This window comes from Cebus imitator, unplaced genomic scaffold (assembly GCF_001604975.1).
Source record: "Cebus imitator isolate Cc_AM_T3 unplaced genomic scaffold, Cebus_imitator-1.0 Scaffold513, whole genome shotgun sequence".
In the NCBI taxonomy this organism is placed as follows: Eukaryota; Metazoa; Chordata; class Mammalia; order Primates; family Cebidae; genus Cebus; species Cebus imitator.
In genome coordinates, this window is record NW_016107828.1 from 198,834 (window position 1) to 221,436 (window position 22,603).

Consider the following 22,603-nt stretch of genomic DNA (forward strand, 5'->3'; position numbering starts at 1 on the left):
GCCTCGGCCTCCCAAAGTGCTGGGATTACAGGCTTGAGCCACCGCGCCCGGCCCCCAAAATGAAATGTTTTATCTTGACAAATTACAGAGGAATATTTAATATCCTTAAGACAAGAGTTCTAATTTTATAGTTAAAACCATGTCATTATAATAGAAATTGATGTAGGAGCATCAATGTACAACTCAAAAATGAGGGAGACTGTTGTGTAAAGATGTCACCATTTGACTAAATCTACTCTTGAGATGGATTTGACTTGTATCTGTTTGGTTGTTATCATGAAAGATGTTGGTGTACATGGGCTAGTTTCTTCACTCATAATTTAAATATGTAATTAGGCCAGGCTTGGTGGCTCACACCTGTAAGCCTAGCACTTTGGGAGGCTGAGGTGAGCAGATTACTTGAGGTTTGGAGTTCCAGACCAGCCTGGCCAACATGGCGAAACCCTGTCTCTACTAAAAATACAAAAAAGAATTTAGCCGGACATGGTGGTGGGTGCCTGTAATCCCAGCTTCTTGGGAGGCTGAGGCAGGAGAATCACTTGAACCCAGGAGGCAGAGGTTGCAGTGAGCCAAGATTGCACCACTGTACTCCAGCCTGGGTGACAGAGTCAGACTCTGTCCCCCTCCCCCAAAAAAAGTAAATATGTAATTGACCTTTGCCTCACCTGACTGGTTTTCAACAATACGCGCTTCCTGTTCCTCCACTGTTTGGCCTACCTAACATCAATTCCAGGAAAGCCTATTGTTCTTTCTGAGTAAGGAGGCTGGGAGGCCTTAGCTTTCCTTAATCTACTTTAAGGGAGGGACAGTTCTTCCCTCAAGCATATTTTTATTTAGAAATTGTTTGATTTGGACATCTCTTAGATCATGGACGTGCTTTTGAGGTGGTATGTGAGGTGTTTTTGTTTTACTGAACATACAACTTCAGAGACGGGCCACGGAACTAGGAGAATATCCACATTTAATTGCCTAATACCTCCCCAAAAAGTATTTGTGCTTTAAAACAAAGTAGAAATGTCATATGTTTTTTGCTTTTTCATTTGGCCAAATCAACAGTGACTACAAACCAAAAAATGAGCTAAATAAATCAAAACTACTTTCTTCTGGAGGTTTATTTTGGATAAAATAGTTGAAGATAGATTACAATGAGACATTGTACAAAAAGACTAGAAAATAATTTAAGAGGGTATTTTAAGCATGGGATTCTGACACACTCATAAACGTGTTTGCTCCCAAGCTCTTACTACAGAAAATAAGGTTTTTCTCCATCAAAAATAACCCAGTTACACCAGTAAATCTTCCCAGTTCTGAAAATCTGAAGCAACTGACAGATACTTCATTAAATGTAGAAACACTGTCTACTCAAAATATTTATAATATTACACAGTGACAAACATTTCCCACATCTATACAGCGTTAACCATAGTTTTCACAGCAAAACAACAAGTGCTTTACTGATTGTCTTTTCCAGTTTATAGATAACTCCAATGTCATGAAACCATACTGTACCAAGCCAGCAAATAAACAGCCGCAGCCTTGCCAAGCCACGCCAACGCAGGGCCCTATCTCCTGTCCTTTTTTGCCTGCTTTCCTCTTTCCAGAGAGCAAGTGCTTGGGCTTCATATCAAACACATGTCTATCCGCCTCCCCCTTCTTCCCCAATCGATTCATCTTCTTCTGAGCATTCTTCATCATCGTCTTGGCTTTCTTCACCATCTNATCAAACACATGTCTATCCGCCTCCCCCTTCTTCCCCAATCGATTCATCTTCTTCTGAGCATTCTTCATCATCGTCTTGGCTTTCTTCACCATCTAAAAAGATGAGAAAAATTATGTTCATTACTTAAAACCAATTTTCCATTCTGAATTTTAACTACTGGTGACAGTGTTTCAGTGGCTCAGGCCTGCTCCGTGAAGAGACCCTGTTACATCTCTTTTCTCTTAGGCCCAGCAAGTATCTGCAGGAACTCAGTGAACATTTTTGTATAAAGACTGGATGAAAATCATACCTAGGACAGGTTTTATAGCCAGGACTAGATAAATTTTAGACCTAGAAGTTTAGAACACATCTGTCTAACTTCCTTTTACACAAGCCAGGTTTCATGATGGAAACGGCACAGGGGAGTGAAACTCAGACTTCCATGAAGGAGACCTCGGCAGTTTATACAGAGACTTTCTCTGACACCTACGTGTCCACAATGCTGAAACTACAAGTTTTTGTGTTTAATAAAAGGACATTTCAGCAAGAGAGACTGTACATCTAAAGTGTCTTTGCTAAAAGACTACAAATGAACTAAATGTGACTCAAAGTCTCCATTTGCGGGGAAACAACCCTGCAACCTAAGGATGAGCATGATCCACCAGTCAACCCAGCAGTTCCTTCCGGCTGTTCTTCCCATGGGCTTGCTGGGACTGGAGGCCTCCTGGTGCTTAGCAGTGGCCACTTGCTGGCCCTCTTCAGACAGCAGGGCCTGATCCCAGACTGCAGGTCCTGTCGACCATGCTCTGCCCCCACTCCAAGGAAGGAAAGCGCCAGGAACTGGTCCATCCAGGGCAACTGTCCAGGGGCATCCGCCTGCACCCTGGCCTGAGCTCTCCTCTAAAGGATGCCATAAAATGGGGGCACACAGGGCACACAACCCCTGCTGTGGCCCCTGCAAATGACAGCTGCTGGTGTCTGCCCTGAACCCTGTTCAATAAACAGCAGAAACTGTTATTTTATTCCATCACATGACACAGAAACTGACCTTGACATCCCGAAGACCAGAAACGTCACGTGGAGCTCGAGAGCAACTCCGACTCCGACTCCGGGCCACAGAGGAGGGGGGAGCAGAGTCTTCCCGCTTTCTTTTCCTAGTGACACTCCGGGATCTTCTTGCCTGGACTGCGTAGTGGGCCTGCAAAGCAGGGTAAGCAATGCTCAGTGCTCAGGACCCCAGCCCCACCTCTAGGTTCAGCGACAGACACGAGGTCACTCCAAGAGGAGAGGAGAGGAATGTTTGAACCATTACCATATGGGCTAACGATCTTGAAAATATACACAGTATTTTCACATTAGTGACATTTTCCATGTCAATTTCACATTAGTTATTGGTCAAATATTCTTATTCACTTAACAGAAGCTGCTTTATGTAAGAAAGCTGATTTTAACTCCACTTAAACTCAGAACTCTCATTTAAAAATGATTATTAGAGGATCACATCACAATTTATATTTCAGACATAAATAAAGCTCTCTCCCTCATCGCCCCATTTTTGGGTACTGATATGAACACAAAGGGACAATCATCAGACAGAAACTACAGACTACACATCTAGAGGACAGAGTCTGCAGCCACACCCAGGCACATCACGGCACTGCCTCACACTGTCTGTGGATTTTTTTTTTTTTTTTTTTTTATCATGAATAATATTCCATAGTATGGCTGCATCAGTTTATCCATTCACCATTTTTTTTTTTTTTTGAGACAGAGTCTTGCTCTGTCACCCAGGCTGCAGTGCAGCCTCAACCCACCACTTCAGCCCAGACCCAGAGCCAGTGAATTCTCAACCCACCACTTCAGCCCAGACCCAGGGCCAGTGAATTCTCAACCCACCACTTCAACCCAGACCCAGGGCCAGTGAATTCTCAACCCACCACTTCAACCCAGACCCAGAGCCAGTGAATTCTCAACCCACCACTTCAACCCAGACTGAGGGTCAAGAAATCCTCAAGCCATCACTTCAACCCACACCTAGAGCCAGCAAAAATCTCAAGAGAAAAAGTGGAAGCTCTCATTGCTTTTTGCTGTAATTTCCCACGGCTTTCCAGGACATTGGTTTTCTTTTTTTTCCTTTTGAGACAGAGTCTTGCTCTGTCGCCCAGGCTGGAGTACAATCTCAGTGGCACAATCTCAGCTCACTGCAACCTCCACCGCCTGGGTTCAAGCAATTCTCCTGCCTCAGCCTCCTGAGTAGCTGAAATAACAGGTGCACGCCACCATGTCCCGCTAATTTTTGTATATTTTTAGTGGAGATGGGGTTTTACCATACTGGCCAGGCTGGTCTCAAACTCCTGACCTGTTGATCCACCTGCCTCAGCCTCCCAAAGTATTGGGATTACAGGCGTGAACCATGGCGCCCAGCTGGTTTTCTTTATTAAAAAGGTGTATCCAGCCACATGAACACGTGAACCGCCCCCCACTCACGTCGTCTTTATTGTCCATGTCAACACCAAGACTACGCATCTCATTCTCCAAAACGGTCCTCTGAACCTGAGAAGAAGAAAATGACATATTTGCTTTAAGCAAAATTAGTTTGATGAAATGTTGAAAAAAACTTCACAGGAAAAAAAATATATATATATATTCCAACAATTATTTTAGAAGTTGCAATTTTTACTGGGCCTTGCTTTCATGTTTTTGGATAGCTCAATTAAATCCCACGAAAACTAACATTTATGGAGCAATTGCTGTCGTAAGACACATCTGTCTACTCTTCACCACAACATGGGAGACAGTGACCGTCTCCATCACAGGTGAGACACTAAAGCTGAGGTTAGCAAGGTGGCCTAAGACAAAGGCAGTGTGCCAACCTCTCCTTCCAGAGATGGCAGAGCCCCACCCAGAAAAGTACAAAAATGTCCAAGTCCACCATAACCAGTCACTTGCCGCCACCATAAAAAAACAACGTATCCTGAATGTCAAGTTACTTCCCCTCCAGTTACATGTTAACTGCCCTCTACCTGGTCTTTCTTTTGCCCCATCCCACCCTGCCACAGAGCCAACAAACTGCCTTTTGTAGACTGGGTCAGGTTCCTGTAAATTGCTAAAGAGTCCAGATTTAATGCAGAAATTAAAGAGCAAGAAAACCAGCCAGGCGCAGTTGCTCAAGCCTGTAATCCTAGCACTTTGGGAGGCCAAGGCGGGCAGATCACTTGAGGTCAGGAGTTTGAAACCAGCCTGGCCAACATGGTGAAACCCCATCTCTACTAAAAATACAAAAATTAACCGGGCGTGGTGGCAGGTGCCTGTAATTCCAGCTACTCAGGAGACTGAGAAAGAAGAATCACTTGAACCCAGGAGGTGGAGGTTGCAGTGTGTCAAGACTGCACCACTGCACTCCAACCTGGCTATAGAGAAAGGCTCCATCTCCAAAAAGAAAAAAGAGAGAGAAAGAAAGAAAGAAATAAGAACAGGAGGCTGGGCGTAGTGGCTCACACCTGTAATCCAAGCACTTTGGAGGCCAAGACAGGCGGATCACCTGAGGTCGGGGGTTCAAGACCAGCCTGACCAACAGTGAAACCTCATCTTAAAAAAAAAAAAGAAATAAAAACAGGAAAATGTTAACTGATTGCCTTAAACATCGATGAACCGTTAAGTTACAATTTTCATCTGTACAACTGCAGAATGACTGGATCCATGACAGTGCTACACTTGAAGATGAAAGTCACCAAGAAAGGACACACTAACCAGAATATAAAAGATCAGGATGTGAGCAATACTGCAAATCCACATACACCAACAAAAGAAGAATGTGCAATCTTATGGCCATAAATGGGTTGAAAAATTGTTATTTAGCAATGATTACACAGGAATCCAGTTTGCAAAAAAATAGATCACACCTCTTTGGAAAGACACAAACTTGCCTTCTTAGCAGTTCGAGGCATCCTGGGTCCCTGTGTATTCTTTTCTTTGGACTCCAGAATTTTCAACTTCTTCTTCTCTCTGATCTGCTTTGCCAGCTGTCGGATTTCCAGCATCTCCTCATCTTCACTCTCAGAGTCACTGTCATACTCTCCGGCAGCTGTTCTCAGCTCTTCTTCTTTTTCTAATTCTTCCAATTTCTTTTAAAATAGAGTTGTAATTAAGCAAAATTAACAGTGCACAAAGTCCTAACTGAGCGAGTGTGGCAGCGTGTGTAGGAGAGCTGTTTCCCTGCGTTGGAGGGTGGCGCGAATGCCCTGGTCGGGACCCACCCGGCCCTGGCTATCTATGCGCGGTGTATCTCACAGGGCGGGTTCCATGATGAAATGGAGACCACGTGAACACCAGCTGCCAGCAAGTCAGTAACTGCTGTGCACCATTTTCCTTCTTTAAAACAATGAAACTCCAAGGCTTAAAATGTGCAGAGACCGCCCCCCTCACTTCCAGGGCTCCCAGCAGACACACAAAAGGAGCTTAGTCCTGAGAAACGGAATTTGTGCCACATCCCATGTATCCATTCTAACGTCACCCCAAATACTGGCTCACTGGCTACTTTTTCACACGATGAAAATGAAATACATGCAGGTTCATCAGACCCTAATGAAGCAACCCAGTCAGGAGCCCAACAGGCAGATGTGCCTGTATGAGACTCTGGCCAGGAGTGCAGAGGGTGAGGCTGGGGGGCCAGGCCTCATGGAAGGGGATGGCATGGGCACAGCTGGATCGGAGGAGGGGAGTCCCAAGGCTTGTCTTGCCCAGGAGCGTGGACGGCAGAGGGAAGAGGCTGGGAAGGCAGGTGGCCACTGCGTGGTCAGTGAGGGTGCAGGCTGGACGACGGCCCCAGCAGTGGTGAGAGCAGATGCCCTGAGGCCAGTCCTCCGGCACCAACGGAATGAGATACTGCCCCAGAATCTGCTATGGAGGTCCAAGGAGCACAGAGACACGAGACTGAAAACATGAACTAGATTATGGAGTGCCTGTGGGAACCACAGAGTGGAAACAGGACACGCAGCCGGCAAGTACTGTACATAGCATTTTCAAAAAAGCTCAACTGAGAGAAAAAGACAGGATAGCAACTAATGGGGGACATGGTTTAAGTACGTTTTTGTTTTTTAAAAGATGAGTAAAACTTGTGAACATTTATATGCTAAGAAAAAGCAAGTAGGGAGGGGAGCGAGGCAGGAAAAAGATGTGGCAGAGCAGAGCTCCCGAGGAAGAGGGCCCAGCACAGCAGAACCTAGCCAGCACCTAGCGTTTCCACCAGAGGCTCGGGGTGGGGCAGACGTGCAGGAGGCAGAGTCAGGTTGGAGGCGGGTGCAGAATGAAGGGGACGGGCCCGGCTGAGCCAAAGCTGTGCTGCTATCTTCCAGCAGTAACGTTATAATAAAAAGGAAAAAAACCCACAATTTAAACAGTGACACAAACCTTCATGATGGCTGGGTCAATATAATCAGCTATATTATGGCCTTCCCAGATCTCTGGTATCTTATCATGTTTTTCAGACGAATTCATTAAATCCCAGTACTCTAAAGTTAGAAAAAGGTGGTCACATTTATAGTAGCTTTTAATGTCTTCAAGTACTATGTGCGTAAAATGAGTTGCGACTGATGGCAAGTCATGTGACTCCACCACATGAGAGCACTGCATGCAATTCCATGTGCGAACAGTATCACCCTCATTCAACACCCATACACGCAAAAGCTACAGAAGCCACCCTACCACCCCAAAACAACAGAAAATAATGGAAGAACTCTCATTGAGTGCTGTCAACTTTTTTTTTGAGACAGAGTCTCGGCTCTGTCATCCAGGCTAGAGGGCAGTGGTGTGATTTCTGCTCACTGCAGCCTCAACCTTCCTCCCATCTCAGCCTCCCGTGTAGCTGGGACTATAGGTGCACGCCACCATGCCCGGCTGATCTTTGTATTTTCTGTAGAGACAGAGTTTTGCCATGTTGCCCAGGTTGGTCTCAAACTCCTGGGCACAGGTGATCCAAAGTGCTGTGATTATAGGCATTAGCCACTGCACCTGGCCCTCAGGATACAACTTTCACTCTTCAAGAAATTACAAGTTGATAAATAGGCTATAACACTTTTACTCATTAAAATCTTTTCCCACTTTTCTGAAATACTTCACGTGTAATCGGCATTTTAAAATAATGATCACACTCTGGTCCTTACTCTGAAGATCCAAAATATAATCATCTCCCATTTCCAGCTCAAGATCTCGTTCCTGCAATGGAAAGAGAAATTATCGTCAGCTTCATTTTGCCTTTCAGTGCTCTGCCCCCTTCTTGTCATGTGAAACCATCTCTCTCCAGCCCTGTCAATATCAGTAGGCTCACCTTCTGTGTCTGGTAGGGAGGCTGTTTCTGGCCATCTGTGGAATGCCTGTCCTACTCATTCATTTTGTTCTTCCCTTAAGGCAGAGAGCTCCACGAGAGGGGCTTCTGCGGGGGCTCACTGCTGTGTCCACAGCCTGACGCCTGGACACCCACGGCTCCACTTTGATGCCCCAGGCCCCTGCCCACCCCCATGAGAACTCCGCGTGAGAGCTCCAGCAGCATACCCTCTTCTTCTTGGGCTCCTCTATTTCCATCCTCTTCCTGCGTGCCACCACTCCTTCAGGGATGAAAGGGGGCCTCTCCTGAGAAGACATCAGGTAAAGTCTTTACGTGGAATGCCTGCTGAATGAGAAACTTACAAAACCAAAAAAGTAGAAGCAAATTTCCTGTATGCAAGGGGAACAGAAAACCACACCCAGACCAATTAATACCACCAGATTATTTTAGGGGAGAGGAGTCAGTTACAAGGTCAGTTTGAGCACAGAGACCAGGAGGACTCCACAAATTGATTCCAAAATTTATTTAGGAAAAAATGAAATCATGATTATCGTGAAAAATTATGGAAGAAAGTGATAAGAAATAATGGTGGATCAACAAATTAAAGAAATTTAGACATAAACTCAAGTGCATATAAGAATTCAACAGAAAGATAAGATAAATATTCAATACTCAGGTCAGAATGACTTTGCCATGAATGATAAGCCTTTCTATGCATGTTGCAAACCTCAACAGCCAGAAATAAAATATTAATATATGCTAATAGTTCAAAAATGTACAACACATTCGAGGTTAAAAAGGCAAGCGACAAAAAGAGAAAAAAAGATTTATAATGTATCTTGACAAGCATCCAACCCTTTTAATATAAAAATAACAAATCAGTGAGAAAAAGAAAAACAACCTAAAGAACTGAAAAGGCCAATGAGCAGACAAAGGCATTCACCCACACCCATCGCTACAGAAACACACAGCAATAATACCATTTTTACACAAGACGGACAGAGTTAGCACCCAACCACATCCAGGACGTAAGGAGAGACACAGCCTCCAATGTCAGTGGAGCACAAACAGGAGGGAGTTTGTGGGACGGCAACACTGTCGACACCACATCGTGAAGTCCAGACACGTTTGCAATAAAACAGTAAGACACAGCAAAATGTGTACCCATGCACAATGGACAAATAATTAAAATTATTTACTTTTTTTTTTTTTTAAATAGACAGGATCCCACTATATTGCCCAGGCTGGTCTTGAACTCCTGGGTTTAAGTGGTCCTCCCACCTTGGCCTCCCAAGTGCTGGGATCACAGGCATGAGCCACCTCACACGGCCAAAGACATGAAAATTTAAAGAATAAAACATTTCCACCTGTGTTTAAAGAACTTTTTAAAAATTAAGCTTCTATATCAGAAACATTTCTAGAAGGATAAACTAGACTAACAGTGGGTGCGTCATGCAGCGAGAAGTGGGTGCCACACGGCGCTTTGCACTCTTCTCCACCTTCTTGATTCTTTACACAAGAAGGTGAAACTGAGGCCCACCCACAATATCCACCAGTGTGCGTGTGAAACTGGATCCGAGGCTTCTGGAAAAGGCCCATGGGTGGTATCGTCCCAGGGTAAGCCATCTTACCTTATCGTCCCTCCTGGTTGGGACGGCCAGGTGCAGTCTATTCAGCACCTCATTCACTTTATTTCCCTTCATTTTGGTTTCCACTCGATGAGCCAAAAGCCTATCGCAAGCCTAATAATGTAAAAAACAAAGCAAAGTCACAAACACATCCTAGAGCACCTGCTTTAGGCTAAAATTGCCTGGGGTAGGAACAGCAAAGCATCCCCTCAAACCACACTGTCCACTGGGGAGTGGGTCTTGGAGGGGTCTCTCTTCATGCCCCTCATCTCACTGCTGTGAGGGCTCCAAGTGTTAATAATGTCTAGAAAGAAAACTCTTTTATCACAACAACCGACTTTAATCAAACAATAGAAGGACAGTAAAAAGACTGATACCTGACTTAAGGCAGCACTGACCTCTGTTTTAACTTTGATAACACCTTCCTCAGTCAGGGTGCTGGTCTCTATTACAGGGAATCCTTCAGCCTGCAAATCTGTAAATATTTTCTGGGAATGCAAAGAAAAAATGAGAGATGTTTTATTGATTTCCAGTTCCCTAGAGAACAAACTGTATAGTTCTGCAGATGGAAAAATCTGCTGTTAGTCTAATGGGGATCTTATATGTGAATTTAAGCTTTTCTCTTGCTGTTTTCAGAATTTCCTTTGTATTTGACTTCTGACAGTTTGACTACAATGTGCCTTGGGGAAGACTTTTCTAGGTTGACTCTATTTGGGAAACTTTGAACTTCCTAGTTTTAGATGTCTGTACCTCTCCCCAGTCTTGGAAAGTTTTCACCTATTTCATTAAATCGGTTACTAAGCCTTTTCCCTTCTCTTCTCCTTGAACTCCCATAAGACTAACATGCATTCATTTAATGTGGTCCTGTAAATCTCTTAGGCTTCCTTCATCCTTTTTCATTCTTACTCCTTTTTTTCTTTCCGACTAGGTAGTTTCAAATGACAGAGATTTTTTTCTTCTTGTTTATCCAGTCTGCTGTTAAAACTGTCTATTGGGCCGGGCATAGTGGCTCATGTCTGTAATCCTAGCCCTTTGGGAGGCCAAAGCAGGCGGATTGCCTGAGACTGGGAGTTCGAGACCAGCCTGGCCAGCATGGCGAAACCCTGTCTCTACTAAAAATACAAAAATTAGGTGGGTGTGGTGGCAGGCACCTGTAATCCCAGCTACTCAGGAAGCTGAGGCAGGAGAATCACTTGAACCCAGGAGGAGGAGGTTGCAGTAAGCTGAGAGCGTGCCATTGTACTCCAGCCTGGGCGACAGAGTGAGATTCTGTCTCAAAAAAAAAAAAAAAAAAAAAAAAAAAAAAAAAAAAAAAAAAAAAAAAAAAAAAAAAAAAAAAAAAAAAAAAACACAAAATTAAAAACAAAAACATAACTGTCTATTGTATTTTTATCTCATTCATTAAATTCTTCAGCTACAGGATTTCTGTTTGGCTCTTTTCTTTACAATTTCTGTCTCAATTTAATTTCTTGTTCATATCATGAAATCATTTTCCTGATTTTGTTGAATTGTCTGTCTACATTTTCTTGTTTCTCATTGAGTTTCCTTCAAAAAGTAATTATTACTTTGAATTCTCTGACAATTCATTGGTTTCCTTTTCATTAGGGTCTGTTCTAGAGAGTTGTATTCCTTTCATGATTTCTTATTTCCTTGCTTTTTCATGTTTCTTGTGTTCCTTCCTTGATGTCCCTGCATCTAGTAGAACAATGGCCTCTTTTATACTTCTGGAGTGGTTTTCATGGAGAAAGATTTTCACCTCACTTGGGTTTTAGTGTGCCATTTTGGAAGGGAACTGTGACTCATTCTGGATAGGAGCAGTGATGTCATTTCTGTGCAGTTTCCTCACCTCCATGAAATGACAGCAGTAACTGGGTGGCTCAGTCGCCTCAGCTCTGGAAGTTTGTACCAGTGGCCATGTACATTTTTAATATCCTTGGTGTGAAGGGCTTTTGGGGTCCTGCTATTCTTGTTTTTCCCGCGGACTTAGCTGAGGGGATCTCTCTTGGTGTCATTTCTGACATGGTCTGCAAGTAGCTGCCACAGTACTGGGTTCTAGCTGCAGGTACCCAGATTTCTTTGGGACTGGGGTTCTAGCCTTAGGGCCTTGTGTACCTGTCATGGTAGCTGACATTGGGGTGCAGGTTTGTTCTCTGTGGTGGATCTGTGACTCCGAAGCACCCCTAGGAGCTTAGGCCCGGGGCCAGGTTGTAGCTGTGACTCTACCCATGGGGTAAGGAGTCCTAGCCTGACTCCTGGGAAGAAGCACTCTGGAAGTTTGAGCCTGGGAAGCCAGGTACAGCTGCACTTCAGAAACCTGAGCCAGTAGGGAGGGCTTAGTGTCAACTCGAGGGGATGAGGCACTGTGTAGTAGCAACTCTGGACCCTGGGATGGTGGGGCCCAGCAGTATCCCAGACTCTGTGAGGGGGCAGCAAGGACCCCAGAATGGACCAGCCCAGCTGTCATTTGGGCCCTGGAGGACAGAGAGGAGAACAGCAGTGACTCCACTTCCTGGAAAGAGTGGTGTCTCCGCAGCTCAGACTGTAGGGTTAGTCCAGCTCCGGGGTTACAGCAGGTGCTGGAGCTGTTTGCATGGTGGGGCAGGGAGTCAATAATAGTTGGGGACATCAACACCCGACTCTCAGCATTAGACAGATCCTAGGCAAAAAAGAATCAACAAATACAGGATTTAAAGTGCACTGTGGGCCAAGCACGGTGGCTCACGCCTGTAATCCTAGCACTTTGGGAGTTCGAGGCAGGTGGATCACTTGAGAACAGAAGTTCAAGACCAGCCTGGCCAACATGGTGAAACCCCATCTCTACTAAAAATACAAAAAATTAGCCAAGTGTGGTGACATGCACCTGTAATCTCACCTACTCTATAGGCTGAGGCAGGAGAATCACTTGAACCCGGGAGGCGGAGGCTGCAGTGAGCTGAGATCATGTCACTGCGCTCCAGCCTGGGTGACAGAGCAAGACTCTGTTTCAAAAACAAACAAACCAACCAACAAACAAATAAATACAGTGCACTGTAGACCAAACATCTATAGACCACGTCATCCGACTGCTGCATAATACACATTCTTCTTAGTCCATGGAACATTCTCCGGGATAGACCATATGTTAGGCCGCAAAACAAATCTCATCAATTTTTAAAACTTAAAATCATGTCAGGTATCTTTTCAGATTACAATGGAATAAAACTAGAAATCAATACCAAGAGAAACTTTCAAAACTGTAAAGAAAAAGCGGGGGAGAATTATAAACATGTCCCAGAATGACCAATGGGACAGTGAGGAAATTCAGGAAGAAATTAAGAAGGGAAAAGTGCCGCTGACACTGCTGGTCCAGGACACAATTTGAAAGCCGCTCCACCAGTGCGTGCTGCTAAAAGCATCTATCATGAAGGATGCCTACTGAAAGGTTTGTAGAATTCAATTAGTTTGAAAAATTATGTCCAACAATCACTGCCTGCCTCTTGGAGAAAGCTAGCAGACACTTATCACTTATAGATCCAGAAAGCCCCAAATTTCAAGAAACTTCTCCTTCACTCAGTCATTCGTTTCCCAAACTTACTTAATCACAGAACCTGTTGTATGAAGTAACACCTGTGAGTACCCTTCTCGAACAGCTCTCTCACAAGTAATCACATTTTCCAGAAGTCCAACCATCAAATGCACGTTTCCACACACTTGAGAGCAAAGTAGGAATCCAGAAACCTATGTTTTTACTTTAGTTTGCCACTAACTAGGTTTTTACTATGTCACATCACTAAACCACTGAGGATCCTGTCTCAACTATAAAACACAATGGTGGACTAAATAATCCTAAAATTCCTTCTTCTAAACTTTGGCTGTCTGAGATGAGAATTCAAAATTGGTAAGTAAAATACATTCAAAATATTAACATGATTTACCTGATCATCCTCAGAAAGTTCAGCTATTCTCTTCACATCACATTTGTTGGCTACAACTATAAGAGGCTAGGCAAGGAAGAAAAATAATAAAATCATTATTCTCATACTGTAGGATATGAAGGAAAACACGAGTGACCACACTCACCTTGTTGACGAAGAGAGGTCTGATGTTCTGGAAGAGTTCCAGCTGCTCCCTCAGCCCGTGCCCACACTGCTCAGACACGTCCATCACGTACAGGATGGCAGCACGGAGGTGGGCCAGGGCGGTGATGGCCTGCATCTCGATGGTGTTCCTGTCCTCTAGAGGGTGGTCCAGGATCCCAGGAGTGTCTACAACCTAACACAGCCAGACCATGTCACTGAAAGCACACTCACCCACGAGCTTCTTGTCCAGCACATCCCAGAAGTCACTCACACACCCAACCAGACCTAATAATCTTAACGGGGGAATTTATTAAAAAAAAAATAGTAGTCTCCCAAACTGAACATGACAAAATAAATAAAGCATTGAGAGAAAAGTACACACTATTTAAACATCAACAAAGGGGGGAGGAACCCTGTAGAGCTCAATGAAATGCTAGCCACACCCTTACGAGAAATGACTTCTCTTTTTACTAGTGACATCATAAAATACAAAAACTGGGATAACTGAAACCCTCCCATGCCTGCGGTATTACTTTCTTCATGATTTATAAAATTACACTGTGGAAACCTTGCTTCATGCTTATTATTTTCTTTTTTTGAGACAGAGTTTCGTTCCTATCACCCGGGCTAGAGCTCAATGGTGCAATCTTGGCTCACTGCAACCTCCGCCTCCCGGGTTCAAGCGATTCTTCCGCCTCAGCCTCCTGAGTAGCTGGAATTACAAGCACTCGCCACCACACCTGGGTAATGTATTTTTAGTAGAGACGGGGTTTCACTATGTTGGCCAGACTGGTCTCAAACTCCTGACCTCAGGAGATCCACCTGCCTCAGCCTCCCAAAGTGCTGGGATTACAGGTGTGAGCCATTGTGCCCCGCCTGCTTCATGCTTTTAAACTGTATACATGCCATTTCTGATAACAGAGTTAGAAATGACACAAAAAGAATTTCATTTTATGTTAACAAAAGGCAGAAATCCACACTGGCGGCTGATTGCTTCCCCTGAATTATTTCAGAGACATGTGACCTGTTCTTACGCATCCCTAGAACTCAGATGAGTTTTATCATGATGGAGAAATTTCAAGTTCTTGATAACCCTAGATAAACCAAGGTATTTGTTCTGTTTAAAGACAAGACTCTCGTCAGGCACGGTGGCTCACGCCTGTAATCCTGGCACTTTGGGAGGCTGAGGTGGCTGGATCACCTGAGATCAGAAGTTCAACATGGGCCTGGCCAACATGGTCAAACACCTTCTCTACTAAAAAAATACAAAAATTAGCCCAGCATAGTGGTGTGTGCCTGTAATTCCTGCTCCTTGGGTGGCTGAGGCAGGAGAATCACTTGAACCCAGGAGGCGGAGGTTGCAGTGAGCTGAGATTGTGCTACTTTGCTTCAGCCTGGGCAACAAGAGTGAGACTTCATCTCAAAAATAAATAAAATAAAAATAAAGTGAAGACTCTCACCTGCCAACGCAGATACTTATAATCCATGTGACCAACAAACAGAGACTTGGTTGTGAACGCATAGGGCTGGACATCCACATCTGCTCTCGTCACCTGAAACAACAGTGAGAACTTTCAGGGTCACCTCACTTCCTCTCTGTGTAAACATGGCATCTGCGTGTTAACGAGACTAATTGTTAGGAAGAAGCCAGAGAAGAACCACCTAGAGAACTAGTTACAATTCAAATTCTGTTTCAGTTGCTGTGGGCTGAGGCCTAAAATAAAAAAATAGAAAGGAAAAAACCACAGAAGAAACCTCACATGATACAACTGCGCCAAAACAGGAGTTACCAGCTTTGATAAGGGCCTGGTACCTCTCCCTTCACACCACCAGGCCCAGGACTGGGGCATGAGGACAGCATGAGGGCCGGCATTCGGAGGCCAGCCACCGCCTCCCTCACCTTCCCATGTTCTGCCCCACCACCTACGATGCCCGCAGAGTTCTCAGTGATGACAGATGTTCTGTCTGTGCTGCCAAATAGGGCCCACCCATCACATGCTGCCCGCAAACTTTCAGTATGTAGCTCATGTGACTGAGGAGTTGAAATTTTCATTTTGCTGAATTAAACAACAATTTAACAAGCCACCTGGACCAGTGGCTACCACATCAGCCCCACAGCACTGGTTCATTGTGGCAGGTTCAGCGCTGACAAGCACTGGCAACATCAGGAGAGGGACATCAAAGGAGAGCTTTGCTGGTCACCACGTCATAGCAACCTGTGGACAAAATAAACTTACAAATCTATGTCAAAGTAAAAGTGACCCTGAGGCTGGGTGTGGTGGTCCATGCTTGTAATCCCAGCACTTCAGGAGGCTGAGGCAGGGATGGCTTGAGCTCAGGAGTTTGAGATCAGCCTGGGGAATATAGTAAGACTCCGCCTCCACAAAAAAATTAAAAATTAGACAGGTGTGGTGGCATGCACCCGTGGTCCCAGCTAGTTGGGTAGCTGGGGTGGGAGGATTGTTTGGGCCCAGGAGGTTGAGGCTGCATGCAGTGAGCCATGACTGCACCGCTGCACTTCAGCCCGGGAAAGAGAGCAAGACCCCATCTCAAAAAGAAAGGAAAAAAGAAAAAATTTAAACAAAAGGAAAGGTAAAATTATTATTATTATTATTATTTATTTTTTTTTTTTTTTGGGACGGAGTTTCGCTCTTGTTACCCAGGCTGGAGTGCAATGGTGCGATCTCGGCTCACCGCAACCTCCGCCTCCTGGGTTCAGGCAATTCTCCTGCCTTAGCCTCCTGAGTAGCTGGGATTACAGGCACGCGCCACCATGCCCAGCTAATTTTTTGTATTTTTAGTAGAGACGGGGTTTCACCATGTTGACCAGGATGGTCTTGATCTCTTGACCTCGTGATCCACCCGCCTCGGCCTCCCAAAGTGCTGGGATTACAGGCTTGAGCCACCGCGCCCGGCCCGGTAAAATTATTTTTTAATTGAAAATATAGTGATCTTGGCACTGAGTAAGCCTTTGACAATTTTCTTGGCACATGAGCTGTGGCTGGTCGTAAATTCAAATTTTAAAGTTGCTTTGCCTCTTCCTGGGTCTCTCAAACTTAGCCAAATTTTCCTGAAGCACTAAATGACTGAGTCCCTTAAATGTGACACCTGAATCCTAGTCAGTGAACAAGTGAAAAGAGACACGGCACCTTGCCCCTCTGCTGGACCACATACTATTTCATGTGAAAGTTGACACAGCAACCAAGGTGTGTCAAGATCACCCAGAGGCAGCTGCAGATGGGCAGACCCCAGCTCGGGAAGTGTCATCTGCCACTGGAGCCCATCTGGCATCGCCATTCCAGGGCAGGTCAACAACACCCACGAAAACTCTCCAGTTGTCAACAACAATGCGCTTATACATCTCAGATTCCTTAGAAATTATAGGACACACAAGAACAAAAGTAATGGCTTCTGTAATAGTGATATAAATCTAGAAACAGACAAAGTCAATCCTCTCCAAGAGGAACTCAGGTGTACTCAGGCACTGGGGCCTCTGCAGACCAGGACAGTATTTACTAAAGGACCAACTCAGAGGCCAAAATTATGACCGAGACCATTCTGAATCCCACGCAGTCAGAATACAGTAACAATGATGTAAAACGGCCAGAGGATTTGCTTTACAATAAAAACCAGACCAACCTTATTGATGAAGCTGGACTTGCCAACATTTGGGTACCCACACAAAAGCAGAGTCCTGGTATTTGGATCAATGGTTGGCAAACGGGATAAATGCTGACGCACTATGAAAAGTTCAAATTGAAAAATTAGACACTCAAAGTTTAAGATTTGGTTTAAATTTTCTTTTCAGCTTAGTTACAGTCCAGGCCTGTGGTGATATTAATCTTACTCCAAGTTTTATAACGCAACAGTGATGGAGAAAATAGTTGCAGAGAGTACAGCATATACACAGTACACTCAGTAGTTATTTCCCAAGTTTGGCTGTACTAAGAATCCTAGTCTGCAGCCCTTCCAAGCCCATATTTTAACTCATTAGGTCAAAGGTGGGGCCAACAGCATGTCTGGAAGTGTCCAGACAATTCTCATGGCAAGATGACATTAGGGAAACAGTGTACTTTGAAGCCTGCATGCCATGACGTTCTGGCTGAAACATGGGTTACTGCCATTCAGCCACCTCATCTGTAACAAACACGGCTCCAGGGTGACACCCCTGGGCCATCATGAAGGCCACACAGATCTACAGGAAAGCATCTGCAAAGCATCTAAGTATCATACATTCCGTTAAAAATTACTTGCAAGATGCAGTAGGGAGACCACCACCAAATGAGTCCAAATAATTTGTCACGTAAGAATACACACAAATAAATAGGCAAGTAATTGTTTCAATAGAATCCTACTATAGTAATTCAGAAAGTCTTACTGAATAAAAGTATTTTTTAAAATAAAAATGTCAACAATAAACTATAAGCCATCTTATTTTTACTTGTTTTTTTTTTTACTTTTTCTTTCTAAGCCGTGTTATTTTTTACACTTTTCAGCATTTTCTCATAATTTTTTGTCTCTATCTTACCTATTAAATATGAAATACATAAACCTTCTTATCAGCGCTATTAATTTATACATATTATAAGTGCCAGCACTTTTTCAATAGAAACCAGCCTATTACTGTTTCTCACAGGTAAAGCTACGAAAAATAACGGACCCTGTCATCTCCAAACTATGACACAACAGACACCTCAAGAGTAAGTCCTCAACAAGGACGCATCCCGTCAGCAGGATGCTAACACAGTTCCTGCGGATGCACGACAAGCACCTTGCTCCAAATACTCCAGACTCTGCTTCTGCCTCTTGACCACGGTGCACATCCGCCCCAGGGCCGCACGCTTCAGCTGCTTGCAGCGGTAGAGAGAGTCGCCGTACTTCATCAACCGCACATAATCTTTAGCAACACTTAAAAAAGTAAAAAATGTTAGGTTTCTTTTCGCTTTTGATAATAACTTAAAAGACACCACAGTAAAAAAAGTACCTTACTTGTCCACTAAATTTTTGGCAATATTTATTTGCCCCAGAGCCAACTTGTAGTGATCTTTGTCGTACAGAATATTCATCAAATCAGCGTAGAATGGATGAATGTCCTGTAACAAACAAAAGCATACCACGGTCACTTTGGGCCGGCAGTTTCCATCCCTCATAGAAGTAACAATTGAAGAACAATTTCCTGCCCTCTCTCTTCAAGTCTGCAGTGTCTCCTCCCCAGTTCTCTCTCCAGCCCAGGGGCTCTGTCTATTTAGCCCTCTGGGAAAACAAGCATCAGAAGGGATGCGGGCACCAGTGGTGGCTGCTGCCATGCACCTCCCTCCCAGTATGGCAGTGCAGCTGTGGGGCCCAGCATGACCAGACCCACCCTGCAGGCACCCTTCCTGCTGCTCAGGAACTCTGCACCAGAAATCCTTCCCTCCACCTGACTATTCCCATCAGCCTAAAAATCTGCTGTGATTTCCCAAACTTTGGGAAAACAAATTTAAACTCCTGTGACCCCCAAATCCTTCCAATTCCATCTCTTCGTTCCCAAGAGGCACTGTGTCTCTCCTCTCCTCCCTATCTTGAAGCCTCTCTCACCAGAATTCTGTGTCTACCACTCCATCTAAACAGGCTACAAACTCACAAGGACCCCCCAATGACCAACTCTCACATTGTATCTCACAGACCTCTTGAAGCGAAGGGGGCTGCCCCACATCCTGCCTGCATCTTCCTCACAGCTTCCAGGGAGACAGTCTGCCCTCTCTAAGTCCTGTGCTGGCTCCTGCTCACAGCTCCACCCGAAACATCCATGCTCCCCACAGCACCCTTCTTCCTACATTCCCTTCCAGGTCATCTCAGAGAGATTTAAATGTTACCTCTATTTTACCAGTGCATTTTACATCAGCAGGCCAGCAGCGTCTCGTATCTCACCAGCACATATCAACTCAACCCGACTACCACCTCCTCCAATCGCATTTCCCCGTGTTCTCCACCTCCCCCTGCCCTCCAGGGTCTCCGGGACCTCAGGCCACTGCACCTGCTGCTCCTTTGACTACAGGCCTGATCCCCTCTCCCCAAGCAAATATTCCCCACTCCCCTTCCAGGGCTTCCCTGCATCCATCCGACATGCTATGTATTTTCACGTTCACTATCTTTCCCCCCACAGAATGAGAACAGGAGCCTTTGCCACTTTTTAATTCCTAGTGCTCAGAACATACCAGACAAATAAGCATTCAATGAATACGTTAATCTAACCCTCCACTCTGAAACTGTCCTCAGATAACTAGTCCTGGCTTTAAAAGAGATAACAGAATATTAATACATCTGAACTCGCCTACCTCTGATGTATATAATACTGAGGATGAAAAAGGTAAAACTTCTTAAAAAGAACCACAAACATCTGATACTAAGTAGATCAAAGTGTTTCCTAATATCACATCAGTTTAGAATCATCTCCTTCTTCTTTTTTTTCTGGGACAGAGTTTCGCTCTTGTTACCCAGGCTGGAGTGCAATGGCGCGATCTCGGCTCACCGCAACCTCCGCCTCCTGGGTTCAGGCAATTCTCCTGCCTCAGCCTCCTGAGTAGCTGGGATTACAGGCTTGAGCCACCACACCCGGCTCATCTCCTTCTTAATCACTTTCTTTACCCCCAGGTACTCTCTATCTTTCCCAAGAAACCATCCACTCATTCAAGAAGCATCTACTGAACAACTGCATCAAACCCTGGAAGATACAACCTAAGTGTCTGTCCTCCAGCAGGAATTTTTGCCTTTTATTTTAAGCACTTCTGTCTTTTAGTAAGCCATTATTACTTGTTTAAATAAAAAGTACTGTCACAGAAGCCAAGTGTTTCTCTCTGCCTACACCTACCTTCAGGGACTATTCCGGGGCAAGGGTAGATTTAGGCTTTAAGACTGTACTGCTGGTCCCCACACCCTTCACAACCTCAGGTGACCTTGCAGCCGCACTGCCCTATACGCAGTATCAAGGCTTTGTCAGCAGTGCCTGCCAAGCAGTTTCTGCTGTTGCTTTTCTATAGCCAACAGGCAGGCTGGGTATGGTGGCTCAACTGTAATCTCCGCACTTTGAGAGGCAGATACAGGAGGATCACTTGAAGTTAGGAGTTTAAGCCCAGCCTGGCCAACATGGTGAAACCCTGTCTCTACTAAAATTACCAAAAATTAGCCAGGCATGGTGGCGTGCACCTGTAATCCCAGCTACACAGGAGGCGGAGGCACACGAATCACCCGAACCCAGGAGGTGGAGGTTGCAGCAAGCCGGCACCGCACCACTACACTCCAGCCTGGGCAAGAAAGTGAGGCTCAGTCTCAAAGAAAAAAAACAGGCAAACTGCAATGTGTGGCAGAGAAGGGAGCTCAAGGTTTCTGGCTTAATGAAAAAGGCACAGCTCCCCATGTGATCCCTTCTTGCCAGAGAAGAAAACAGTCAGTACTGAACTGACTGACATCCACTAATGAAGCAGCAAGCTCACAAACAGTGGTGGACTTTACGCCACTGACCCAAGCTGAGCCCAGAGGGGAAAAAACCCTTGAAAAGAGGGTGGAGGAGATGCACCAGTGAGCTGTCAGCTTCTGCGTTCCCAACCCACAGCGACCATTACCACTTGGGTTCGCCCCTGTAAGCCCAGGGATTATACAGAAAGCCTGAGAAGCAGCTTTGGGCCTCCTTAGACAGGGTTTGGTTGGAGGAAAGAGAGAATATTAGAGAATCAAAAAACCCATATTCTGTTCCCACTTTTATTAATTCAACAAGATAGTTCTTTGCCACTAACTTACTGAGCAGTCTAATTACCTTGTCTCCCTTTCTGTCAAATGAGTACACAAAACTGGTTAAACACTGCTTCTCTGAAGACTCATATTTACATAAACATAGAAGTCCCCCAAGTCACTTACATCCAACTTAGGGAAATCTGTTAGAATTTGTGAAAGTCTATCGTGGTAATTCTGTTGAGTAAATTTGACTTTTCTCATGTAAAAATGTCTAATGCGATGAATTTGGTAATGTTTATGAATAACAGTTGGAGTCTTTCGCTGAGTCTTCGACAACGTCAGGTCAATAAAGTCCTGCAATTAAAGAAAATAAGACATAATTAAATCAAAAGTGTCTACTTCTGATCCATTTATTTGAAACCATCTTAAAACACTAACATCTTACGGTACTACATATTTTAAATTACAAAACTTTACTCTAACTACATATTTTATATACAACCTTGTTCTTCTTTATAGTTTCTGGCCTTTAAGAAACACATGGCTGCTAAGATAAATTTTACCCCATACTTTCTTGATGCTATCTTAATTTCCAAATACCTAAGAACTTTTGAAGCTTAAGTAGTCAGAGAACTCCACCATAAATCAGAAAAAACAGTTGGGAAAAAGAAACAATTCTCCCATTTCTTTACGCACATCTTTGGCTTTGAAAATACATAAAACAACAGGTAAAACAAAAATCCACTGTCTAGAATTTCCTAAGAGCATGGAAGGGGACTATTTGAGGAGATGAAGGATTTCTGCATGAGTTTCCCAGTGCAAAGAGTCAGCACTTCTCCTTAATAAGGACCGATCCCGAGGATTCCTCAATCCGATGTATCTAGCCACTCTCTAGGCACACAAAATTCTTTGATCTTTTTTCTTGAACACTTTGATTAATTCAACAATTTGATTAACTCAATATTATTTCACACAAAGGTTGTTAGGGATATTCAGGTGCTGAACATAATGAACAAGATACTGTCCCTCCAAGGAAATCAGGGTCCAGTGACAGAAGTAAACAGGTGGCCACGATCGTCTGCCAAGTATCATACTATGAGGGGCACGCACATTCTCCCCTCTGAGCCTACAAGTGAGACAAGTAAACTGGTGGTCACAGCAGTCTGCCAAGTACTATGAGGGGCAC

The 22,603-nt window shown here is 44.5% G+C and overlaps 1 protein-coding gene across 1 annotated transcript in view; it reads right to left on the reverse strand.

Moving 5' to 3' along the window:
- Positions 1-1,094: 1,094 nt before the first annotated feature.
- GTPBP4 (GTP binding protein 4) overlaps positions 1,095-22,603 on the reverse strand; it is a 23,933-nt gene continuing 2,424 nt past the window's right edge. Inside the window, exons 2-17 of the mRNA XM_017514061.2 lie at positions 21,601-21,771; positions 18,697-18,800; positions 18,479-18,615; positions 17,347-17,447; positions 15,168-15,260; positions 13,709-13,900; positions 13,564-13,629; positions 10,048-10,137; positions 9,653-9,763; positions 8,249-8,326; positions 7,861-7,912; positions 7,109-7,209; positions 5,626-5,823; positions 4,187-4,252; positions 2,748-2,897; positions 1,095-1,716 (exon numbers count right to left, since the gene is read on the reverse strand). Coding sequence (XP_017369550.1) covers positions 1,417-1,716; positions 2,748-2,897; positions 4,187-4,252; positions 5,626-5,823; positions 7,109-7,209; positions 7,861-7,912; positions 8,249-8,326; positions 9,653-9,763; positions 10,048-10,137; positions 13,564-13,629; positions 13,709-13,900; positions 15,168-15,260; positions 17,347-17,447; positions 18,479-18,615; positions 18,697-18,800; positions 21,601-21,771 — 2,010 coding nt within the window. The 3' untranslated portion in view covers positions 1,095-1,416. The remainder of the gene's footprint in view (positions 1,717-2,747; positions 2,898-4,186; positions 4,253-5,625; positions 5,824-7,108; positions 7,210-7,860; positions 7,913-8,248; positions 8,327-9,652; positions 9,764-10,047; positions 10,138-13,563; positions 13,630-13,708; positions 13,901-15,167; positions 15,261-17,346; positions 17,448-18,478; positions 18,616-18,696; positions 18,801-21,600; positions 21,772-22,603) is intronic.